The following is an 11,395-nucleotide window of genomic DNA, read 5'->3' as shown; positions in this document are numbered from 1 at the left end:
CCATTCTTTATACTTGGCATTTGCTAAAAAAAAAATAAGAAAACTGAAACGTTTGTTTTCTTTCTGCAAAGGAACTAGAGTTAGGCAACAGAAGGAAATCACATAGGTTCACTCCCTTGAGACATTTATGTGCACAAGTAAACTGAGAAATCTTACACATTGAAAAGGCACTACTCGTGTGGACAGGCTGTCTAAACACGTGGTTCAGGTTGTTCAAGTGAAACATGGACACAGTCACCTGTGAGGCCTTTGTGTGGTTACAGGCAGGTTCTGTTGATTTAGGGCTCAATATCTTTATTTCCATTGAATATTTCCTGTCAATCTCTAATGCTATGTTTGTTATGTAAGTGAGAATATGTGTGTGTGTTAATCATCATTGATTTGTTTTGCAAATTCCTGGCTTGTGAGTCACTTGCTGACTTTTTTGTAATTGATATCTGAAATTGAGGGGATTTATCAGGATGGCCTCCTGGCAGGAATGGCCTATCCATGGCCATGTCATCATTTCTAACACCTAATTCATACATTCATAATGTTTTGAGTATTCCTATAGTGTCAACTGGATTCTGATGCATCTTGGCATGCTCTTCTTTTATGATTATTCACCCAACACTGGTATTTTTTATTGGCTGTATAAGGAGCAAAAATAGTGGTAATTGCTACATACAAGTGAGTAACTCTGAGAGTATTTTCCGGTCAAAAATTTGCACTTGAAACACTTGAGATTGTAAATTCTTTTCAAGGTTTCTCAGTTGCAAGTCTTGCAGTGTTAAATTCTACAATGTGTTTGAGTAATTTCAATAAATATATGATTGTTTCTGCTTACTGTGCATTTTTCTGCATGGATTTAGTGTCTCCAGTAGTGAGAAGGCTACTGAGCTACATCTTTTGGTATTTCCACTTAAAAGAAGTTACAGTTCTGTGCAGTGTTGCAGTCCTAGCAAAGAGCTTGCAACCCAGTAACAGGGAACAGTAGGACTTTAGGCCACCTTTGCATGTTTATGATTTTGATTATATCAAGAGCTGTGTACTATCAACACTGAAGCTATGCTCTAGCTTAATGTGCAGGTTGTTGTAGGCCCTGAATTATCACCTATAACCTATTATAAACAGATCACCCCAGCGTTTGCCCTAGTGTCCTTTGAAAACAGCCTTCTACCTGTCTTACGTCATGTGCTAGAGGACTCTCCCATGGTACCATCTGCTCAGAAGTAACTTATGAGGACTCTCTTTACTTCAGTTCTGTTATTTTACATGTCCAGAATAAGTCAGAGAATTTTTTCCATGAAAGTACAAAATTCCATTTTCCATCCTTTAGGGTGGTTTTGGGTGGGAGAAGACCCTTAGACCACCCCAAACCTTGCTTTTGAGTGGTGAAAAATAGTGTGAAGTCTTGGACTGATGCACTTGGGAGACTGCAGAATTGCAGAGTGTTGAGATATCATAGCACATTAAATACTATTGACTCTACCAGTATCACTTGGCACTTGTAATTGCTTGCACGTTCTTTGTAGTTTACCTAATAAATATGCACAATAGAAAACATTTCACTGAAAGTGTCTTGTTACTATGACAGATTATTTGTTTTACTTTGTCAGAAAACTCTACAAGCGTTATGCATTTCTCCGCTGTGATGATGAGAAAGAACAGTTCTTATATCATCTCCTGTCATTCAATGCTGTTGATTACTTTTGCTTTACCAATGTTTTCACAACAATCTGTAAGTATTTGCTTTCCCTGGAAGTCTGATTTCCAGTTTTGGTTGAGTCCTTATGCAAAAACTAAACAGCTCAAAGCAACGTGCCTTAATGTAATTGTTCTGCTTTCTTCCTGGTATCCATCTGTGTATGCTGTACCACTGTTTCTGTGATCCTCTCTGGTAGGCAGTAGTGTCTCTCTCTGTGTCACTGAAGGGTTTTGTTTCTGACTTAGTAAAATACACAACTTTAATTGTTTTAGTTGTGGGATGGTTCTGAGCAGAAAATTTTGTGGTGGGCTTGTTTCCATTATACTAAACAAGACCAGTATGGACTGTTCATTATCAAGGTAAGAATATTAACTTAACACATGCTAGGAATTAAAATTAAAAATAACTTTCCCCTTTTTATACTCAGCCTACTTTGCTGCATGCCTGTTTCTGAGTTTGGAATAACAATGAAATGCCCTTGAGGGCTGCATCAGAACTCTGCAACACACTGAAGTACTTCTCTTTTTTTTTTTTTTTTTCTCCTAATAATTTTTTTTTAAAAGATACCCTAGAGAAACTTTTAACCTGTTGTTGCTGATGCTTAAATATGTTAGAGTTCTCGTGCCTTTGTGTGCCTGCTGCCACAGGACCTCACTAATAAGGCAGAATAAGGAAAGACTTCAGCAAGACTTACAAAATTAGGGTGGAGGTGTGTGAAAGGACCCCTCTGGCCCCATGATAGGAGCTATCCTCAATGATATGTTATGATCCATATTTGTGTGTATGAAAGACAAAGCAAGCGGACCTCTAAGTAAAATGGTTTTTGGTGGTCTTGTGGGCAAGTTCCGGACAATGCTAAAATCTGATCTGCTGGATGCAGTTAAATTGTCACATATTTTAAGACTATCAGAACAGAAAGTAAAAAGGGAAACATTTTAATTAATTCTTAAATGCTGTGAGCATCAAGCTTTTAGGAAAATCCAACCACCAAATACTTTCTTGAGGGCACTGACAGCTGAGGAGACATTGAGGGAGAAATACATTAAACACCTCAGCTGAAAAGCCCTATCTGAAATCCATTTATGCACTATAAAAGAAGGGCAGATTGCCAAGAAACACTATGACCATTCAGAGATAATTGGATTTTGTTATAAAAGTTTGGTTAATAGTGTGGGCTGTGCATGAGATGCTGGGTGATTGAAGAGCACAGGCATTTCCTCAGGAGCAAATGTCCCCTCAGAATGGGCTGTAACTCAGGCATACTATGTTGAATGAGTTACTGGTAAAGCAGGGGACTGGAAAGTGTTTGAGCATGCGTGTGGTGCCGGTTAGAGGGGAAGAAAAGTTGTTTGTTCTTTTTAAAATCAAGAAGTCTTAACAGCGTAACTAAGAGCAACATGGTACAGAGTATCTTGCAGCATTATAATGTGTTTTCACTGAATTTGTTCAGCCACAGTAGTGAATGCTGCTCCAAGCAAGCTCTGCAAACAAAGGCTGTTAGTAACTGGATGGGAATTGCTGTTAGTTGTATAGTGTGCATACATGCACACACAAAAGCAGGCAGTTAAGACGTGAGCACTGAGTTGCATGTGGAGCTAGAACACAGTCCTGGATACATGAATATTCTGTCTTTACTTCCTTTTCTCTAAGCTGGGGACAAGCAACCATGACATGTTTTGAGGCTGGTAAATGAAAAATTATTATATCCATATGAAGGCATTATTTCATCCATATTTCTTTTTTTCATTTGATAGTGTTTTGCTATCAGCTCTGCTTCTTAATGACTGCTATGTGTACACTTCCTGATTGTCAATCAGTGCTTAGTGTGCAAGTGTCAGTGTGATTAATTAGCAGCTCTGATGTTCTTTTAACCTTTCATGATACTACAGTATTATTTTATGACTTATCTTCCCCCCCACTTAAGATTGCATAAGTATCCTTCTTTGTTTTTGAAGTGTTATTTCTTCTTGTGTTTATAGTGATACCGTACCATATATTGATTGTTCCTAGCAAGAAACTTGGTGGCTCAATGTTTACAGCCAATCCCTGGATCTGTATCTCGGGAGAACTAGGTGAAACAGGAGTCCTGCAGATTCCCAGGAATATATTAGAAATTACTTTAGAGGTTTGTATTGCTTGATAGAAAAAATGCTTTGTATGATGTGTTTGTTCAGATTTAAATTCTACCCTTGCTATATCATCTTGCCGTCCATTTCATATCTTGAGTCTGTCTGGTTAATCGCAAATACTTCCTGTGCCAGTACATAGCAAATTTAGTCTATATTTAATAACATGCAGAGCAAAATGACTGACAAATCCTTAGTGCAAGGATGGACAAGACTGTCTTTACCTCACAACTGTGTACTGTAATAGCGGGAGGTGTCATATACTTTTCTACTGGAAAAAAAGAAGTGATTCTGCTCTGATTTGTCTGTGTCCGCATGCATTGGATAAAACTTAATTGAAAAATCTGTTCTCTCTGCTGATAAAAATAGTATTTAACAAAACCAAACAAAACCAAAGCAACCCACCCCTAAAAAGCCCAGAATCAATCATGCAGTCAGAAAAGGAGAACCGCATTTCTGATTCCCTATCTGAGCATATTCTGTAATAGTTTACTACTCCAACATGCTGCCCTCTTCTAGCTTACTCTGACAAACTCATTGTTTAATTCGCAGTGCCAGAATCTGGGAAAACTGACCACAGTGCAAATAGGACATGATAACTCAGGGCTGTATGCCAAGTGGCTAGTGGAGTACGTTATGGTCAGAAATGAAGTAACAGGGCATACTTACAAGTAAGTATCATCCTGACATTTCATGTTGGGTAAATAGAATTTCTGCAGGGAGCTGGCACAGTAGGACTTGTTGGATTAGAAAGGTCTTATCTTCTAGGACTCTGTGTCTACAGTTGCTGCTACCTGATGGCATAGAAAAGTCATTTGACTTCTGGCATTAAACAAGTGATGATTCCTAAAAAATTAAACGGAGTTTTCAGTTTGCAAATGCTCATGTCTAGCCTCAAAACATTGGTGGAGAAGGTGAGTTGACTGTTGTGCATCTTAAAAATAATCTACCTTGAAGCCAAGGAAGAGCTTGCTGCTTACCAAGTATGGGTGGTATTCATAGAATCATAGAATAGTTAGGGTTGTAAGGGACCTTTAAAGGTCATCCAGTCCAAATCCAAGGGCTTATGAGTATTAGTAACCTGTGTTTGCATAGTGAACATAAAGGAATGAGATTTACAGTAAGAGTTATATCTATTTGCGCTAGGTACAGCATAATTTGATACCCTGTCCTTTGTTTAGAGAAAATGTCAGGCTCATGTTGATGACAAATTGATGGGTAAGTCCACTCAGTTCTCCATGTCAGTTTGTTTGTAATTAAATGAAGAGGCAAGATTCTGGTTTTTGATGTTGTTCAGTGTTCTGATTAAGCTGATTAAACTGACATAAACATTGTTTCATAGAAAGTGATAATGAGCAAGTGAGCACATGTGCTTTCTAGTGGCTGATTTAATATCCCAATTTCAATAGATGTATTGGTGTTTTGGCATTTAAGTATATGCTTGGATTCGTGGTGGGGTGTTTTTTGTTGTTTTTTGTTTGATTGGTTTGGGGTTTTTTTTTTTTTGTTTGTTTGTTTTTGTGACTGGCCTGCTATGTAACATATTCAATGAAAGCATAGGTGTATTTCACCATCTATCTATAGGGTGTAGTGGATCCTCCCCTTCTACTTCTTTTTCTTCTGAAGCCCTCAAATCATCTGCTACATATAGGGTACAAGATAAAATCTGCTACTGTTTGCTTTGTGAATCATCTAGTGTGACAGTTAGCACAAATTTAGAATAGAAAAGCTGTTTTACTTTTGCTCCCTCTGCTGGCAAAAGCCAAAACCAAGACTTTGTTATTTATTGCTAGTTGAGTGAACTATTTTTAATAACTATACTAGCAGAATTCGGGTTTTATGCAACTGCATTTGAAAGTCTTTGGCATGGAATTGAATTTGGGTTGAACGACTTGACTCAAGTAACTCCTTTATGTTTGTAGGTTTCTCTGTGGAAGGTGGCTTGGAAAGGGAATGGATGATGGCAGCTTAGAGAGGATCTTGGTGGGAGAGTTGCTGACTTCCCACACTGAGGTTGATGAGCGGCAGTGTCGAACCCCTCCTTTGCAGCAGTCACCAAGCATGATCAGAAGATTTGTCACTATATCACCAAACAATAAGCCAAGTGAGTGCTGGGGGATGTCTTGTCTTGTACTGTTATGCATCATTGCCTGAGGACAGCTGCTTGCAAACAGAACGATACGTTTTCTCGGGTTTTAGAGCTGCAGCTTGGAGGGGACCCATGAAACTCACTTGGCCAAACCCCTTGCTCAAAGTCTAGCTAACTTTCAAGTTACAATCCTCAGCAACCTGTTCTATCTACTCAAGTTTTGAAAGTCTCCAAGGGTGGAAGGAAAATGTCTCTGGACTCCTGGTCCAGTGCTTAGCTGCCCTAGTGATGTTTTCTGTATTCTTGTCCTTCATCTGTGGAATGAATGCTATGGAGGAAGATAGAAATTTGCTGTCCTATCTCTATCTGTCCTTTGTGGATGAAAAAGCTTGCTAGTGGTTTTTATTCATAGACTTTAGTTTTCTAATGAGATTACTGTTCTAAGGTTGTCTTATTCCTGATAAATCAAGTGGTTACTTTGCTCCCAAGCACCCTTGGGTTTACAGTGAAACTATCACAGGAAGTATTTCCAGAATGTCCAGATTTGGTGATCCTAATCAAAGTACATCTCCTTTTCTTAGGTTTGGGCCCTGGTCTGAAAATGCACATGATATGTAAAAAACTTTTCCACCTTTTGTTGCATTAAAACATCACAGTGTGTTAACTTAGATGTAAAACCAAACCATCTCAATTTCTACCTCCTCCACAGTAAATGAAAGTAGAATTGAATTTCTATTACTCACAGTCCAGCGCCTTACCCCTCATGCTCAGGTACAATTTCTGAAGTTGCTACAGAATCACTGGATATATTTTTCTATTTTGCAGAATTAAATACTGGTCAGATACAAGAAGCTATTGGTGAAGCTGTCAATGGTATTGTCAAGCATTTCCACAAGCCAGAGAAGGAGGTGAGGAGTTCTGTTGTCTGTGTAATGGCACTTCTGTCTTAAAACTCTGATTAGTAAGCATTGTAGAATATATAACAGAAATAACTACACTGAATGTACAACCATCTGTTTGAAAATTCCTTAAGGAATGAGATACTGAGACTATACTGTTGGAATAGTAAACCTCAAGTACCTCAGCTTTGCTGCTAACTGGAACATTCTGTTAATTTAAATGTTAACATTCTGTTATTGGAAATTGTGTTATTAGTAAAATTCTGCTGAGGATTCTACCTGTACCACTGTCAAGAGTGTTGCCTCCTATTTAGTTTGTTCTGGATTAACTGACATTTTACATCTACTTTGGGTACTGGTTAGGTTTTCAATTCTTGTTTTGCATTATCTTTTGCTACTTAAAACATGAAAAACCATGGTCCACTTTAAAAGAACAAAAGAAAAGACCCACACCCAAACACACCAATGAAGCAGAAGTCATACATGTTACATTATACATGTAGAACTTAACATCTTAACTGACAACAGGAGTTACTTCCTGAAAGAAATGAAGAAGCATGCCTCTGTCAAAGCATCAAAATCCAGCTCTTATGAGCAGGAGTGGTGCAGAGCAGTGCTAGCTCCCGTATGGATATCTCTTGAAATTAATTGATTTTTTACAAATAGGTCATCCCATTCCTTCCACACCTATCTTTTCTAAGTTCAATATAGCATGGCAAATTCATATACAGTGTAATTCCAGTTGATGATCACATTTACACAATAATCTCAAGGGGTCATGCGCTCGTTTTGAAAAATAGAATTTACTATCATGTTCTAAAGAAGAATTTGGGATTTTTCTGCATTTAAAAATTGCATTAAATGTTATTTTTGTTTATAAGTGAATAGTCTGAGGTACCTGCTACAATGGACCTGTGATCTTTATTACTTAATAAAAGGGGAAAAATATTTTCTTAATTTTCTGTACAGTGGTTATTATTTTAGGTAAAACGTGCTCATCTTTATATTGGCATTTTTGTGGCTTCATTTAATGATGACAAGGCTCTGAGACTGCTTTTTTCAGCCTCATTCTTAGAGAGGTCAACAATTTTTGAATGCTTGGGACTTGTGACAACTGGGCCATCCTGTGTGGAGCCCCTGTTTGACAGCAGACTTCAACTTTGGGGCATCTATTTATTTAAAAACTGGTTTCAGTAACAGGTGCATGAGACACTTTTGTGTCCCAGAATTCCAAACTGAGATAATAAGCGTGTGTACTTTCTGTATGTGCTTGGCAGAGAGGCAGTCTGACGTTGTTGCTCTGTGGAGAAAGTGGACTTGTTTCAGCACTTGAGCAAGTGTTTCAGCATGGATTTAAATCACCAAGACTCTTCAAAAATGTCTTTATTTGGGACTTTTTAGGTAAGTGGAAGGAAGGCATACCACAGCCTGCTTGTGTCTTCGAACTATATCTGTCTGTGTGCCTTATCGTTGCCACTGTGTCTCAGCTGGTATGAATAGCATACTTGTTGGAGGCATCTCTGTGCCATCTCCTTATATCATCATTTTACTGTAGCATCTCAAAATTCAGGAGATACTAGAACCTCTTTAGCACTATTCACAGGGAAGGAATTTTACCAGTTTTACACGTGGGGAACAGAGAACAGGAAAAGAAAAATGCCTAGACATAATAACTCAGGAAATTAATGGATGAGCTTTGAATTTAGGCCTTTCAACTTTAACTATCTCATCCATGATGCAGACACTCTTGCTGATTTGCCAACAGTCTGATATGGGCATCAGATAGCCTTATGGATTTGTAAGCATGCTTATGGGGAAAGCATTATGCTGAGGTGGTATTAAATTTAATCATCTCCATTTTAAGGTTGTAGTGTCTAATTTTATTCCAAGCACAGGAGAATGATATTTCACATATTTTAGGACTGCTGTGTGCACTGATTGAACTTCATTATCTCCCACCATGCTTTTAAGAAAAAGCACAAACATACTATGTGTCCCTTGAGCAGAATGAAGTGGTCCCAGAAGAGAACTGGCAGACAAGGGCCAGGAATTTCTGTCGCTTTATCACTGCTATCAACAACACCCCTAGGAACATTGGGAAGGATGGCAAATTTCAGATGCTAGTGTGTCTTGGAGCCAGGTATAAACAAACTTCTATTATTATTATTACTATTATTGTTGTTATTGGTATTCTAATAAAATGAAAAGGATGTTATGTATTAGTAAGAGAAAGCCACACAACTGCTGGGTTGTGCAGTTTAACCTCACTTATACAGTTCTTTGTAAGTAAAGAAGGATCAAGTGAGCCATACTCTGATTAGAGTTCTTAGACATATGAAGTATGGGAAATCTTAGATACAAAACTGAGTACCACAAAGAGCTGAGAAGCTGAATCAAGAGAGGAGGGTAGTAAACTGGTGTGAATAGCCTTCCTCTCCTATACAGCTAGCAAGGTCGAAAGATAGAAACATAAAACCATGCATTAGTGAAGCTCAGTGAATTCTCTACCCTCCACCTACTCATTGTAGAAGATGAGTAGGAGGGAAGCTGAAATCCTCTAGAAGCCTCTTGACATAAAGGCAATGGAACAGGCTAGTGACTTTGGGCTTACCTGGGACTCCTAGGCCTCCTGGGAACCGTATCTTTTGACTTGAGGAGTGGAAAGCCTAGAAACGCATTTCTCACAGATGCTCCCTACTTAAAAAAGTTCCATAGATAGTTATTCCCTCTTCCCTGCTTTATAAGAATATGTGGAGAAGATGGTAGGTCTGTTTAGAAAGCAAAGAATAAAAATAATGTCAGTGAAAATGAGAAATTTACTTGGCTTTATTTTTATTTCCAAATTGCAAATTGCCACATTATCAGAGACCACCTTTTGCATCACTGGATCACCCTGCTTGCAGACTGCCCGATCACAGCACAGATGTATGAAGACATAGCATTGATTAAGGATCATACTCTTGTGAATTCTTTGATTCGAGTGCTGCAGACCTTGCAGGAGTTCAACATTACGCTGGAGGCATCTATTGTCAAAGGAATCAATATTTGACCTCTTGTCCCACAGGAAAAACTTTCTTTTTTTTTTTTTTTTTTTTCTTAAAAGCTACAAGGAGTGAATTTTATTAGTATGCAAAAGTTCTATCGGCCAATACATTGTATCTTGAACTTATTCATGGCCCTAAAATGCAACTTTGACTTTTCTTGAAGGAAACTCCAAAAATAGTACAGGCAAATGGATAGAAGCTGTAAACTCAATGTAAAAAAACCGATTTTGGTATAAATCTATTTTAGAGTTTATTTGCTGATTTGCTTTTTACACGCTTTCATGTGAAAGAGATAGCGATTACTATTGTGCAGCTTATTTTAAAGCTGCAGTATTTCCTTGTCATAGAAAATGTGCAGTGAGCCTTTCAGCATTCTGTGAACTTGCCTTCAGATATGCTGTGTGTCATAGACCCCAATGTATACACTCCATTTCTGCCCAGAAGGTCATTCTATAGTTTTTAAACTAATATTTTATATATTAACATTATTACCGGTGTTTGATTTTTAACGTATCAGGTCATGTTCTGCTGCAAGGGAACTACAAATCTGATGTGTGCTTTTTTTTTTTAATAGCTCCAAAGCACTGATTTGTCAACAAATCACATTTTCCTTCATGTTTGTTGTCAGTATTATTTTTAGGGAAATCCAGGAGACTGAACCGTGAAATGTGCAGAGATCAAAGTAATATTTTTCATATTGGTACATAATTACAGAGAAGAAATTAAGTGTGTTTTTTAACTGATGTTTTTTATTTATTAAACCTATCTTTGTGTTTTGTAAGTTTGTCTTTAAAAAAATTCTTCTATGATACAGCTGGCTATATTATGTTGCAATTCAGAATTTACAGTGCAGCCCACTTAAATGAAAAACCTGGAATAACTGTTCATAACAAAAATGTTTCCACTTGAACCAGCCGTTTGAAGTTCGGTATATGGTTGCTGCTGGTAGTTCTCTTAACTGCTAATAAAGAGGGATGTGAGTTCGCCAAATACCAGATGACTAAATAAAGGTGTTTATGCCCCTACAAAATAATAATGGTATACCTTACTAACAAATGTAAGGATTTCTTTAAGGATTTTGTAATTTTTCTGAAAATACAGTAAGTAGTAAGGTTTTTTCTTTTCAATGTTAATGAATATGTATTGGGTCCTGTTCAGAGTCTGCTTCATTTAGGATGCTTCTGTTTTTAGCAGAGAAAGCTTTAGTCCATTTCTACAATAAATCACAAACATTTTGAAAGCAAAAATCATTGGAGATCTAGATCTTGGCAAATGCCTAAAGGCATCTCTGTTCATTTGAATCCTCTGATAAATGTCTCTTTGAAATGAATATGTTCCTTAAGAACAGGCTGATTTATCAGCATCGCAAATTACTGTACAGAAGTTCAGGGCTATGTATTTAAGAGGTCTCCACTGTATAAACTTTCCTCAGTGTTGTCTCTCTTTTGAGAAGTAGAGTTTTTCAATTCATACAATGTTGTAGCACTTTTTCTTTATCTACAGCTTAGTCACATCTTGTGATAGTTTTATTTCCATAATTATAAGTATAG

The 11,395-nt window shown here is 37.6% G+C and overlaps 1 protein-coding gene across 1 annotated transcript; it reads left to right on the top strand.

Annotated features, from left to right (window-relative positions):
- The first annotated feature begins 1,468 nt into the window (after window positions 1-1,468).
- On the top strand, window positions 1,469-10,354 carry LOC104486272 (DENN domain-containing protein 5A-like). The gene is made up of 8 exons (XM_086750003.1): window positions 1,469-1,720; window positions 3,667-3,812; window positions 4,366-4,484; window positions 5,736-5,917; window positions 6,728-6,810; window positions 8,079-8,202; window positions 8,773-8,941; window positions 9,667-10,354. The coding sequence occupies exons 1-8, from the start codon at window positions 1,570-1,572 to the stop codon at window positions 9,848-9,850; spliced, it is 1,158 nt and encodes a 385-aa protein (XP_086606129.1). The 5' UTR covers window positions 1,469-1,569; the 3' UTR covers window positions 9,851-10,354.
- Window positions 10,355-11,395: the final 1,041 nt, after the last annotated feature.

This window comes from Chlamydotis macqueenii, chromosome 5, assembly GCF_036417535.1.
Source record: "Chlamydotis macqueenii isolate bChlMac1 chromosome 5, bChlMac1.mat, whole genome shotgun sequence".
NCBI classification, from domain to species: domain Eukaryota; kingdom Metazoa; phylum Chordata; class Aves; order Otidiformes; family Otididae; genus Chlamydotis; species Chlamydotis macqueenii.
The sequence above is the reverse complement of the archived record's forward strand: the minus strand, read 5'-3'. Positions and strand labels throughout refer to the sequence as shown.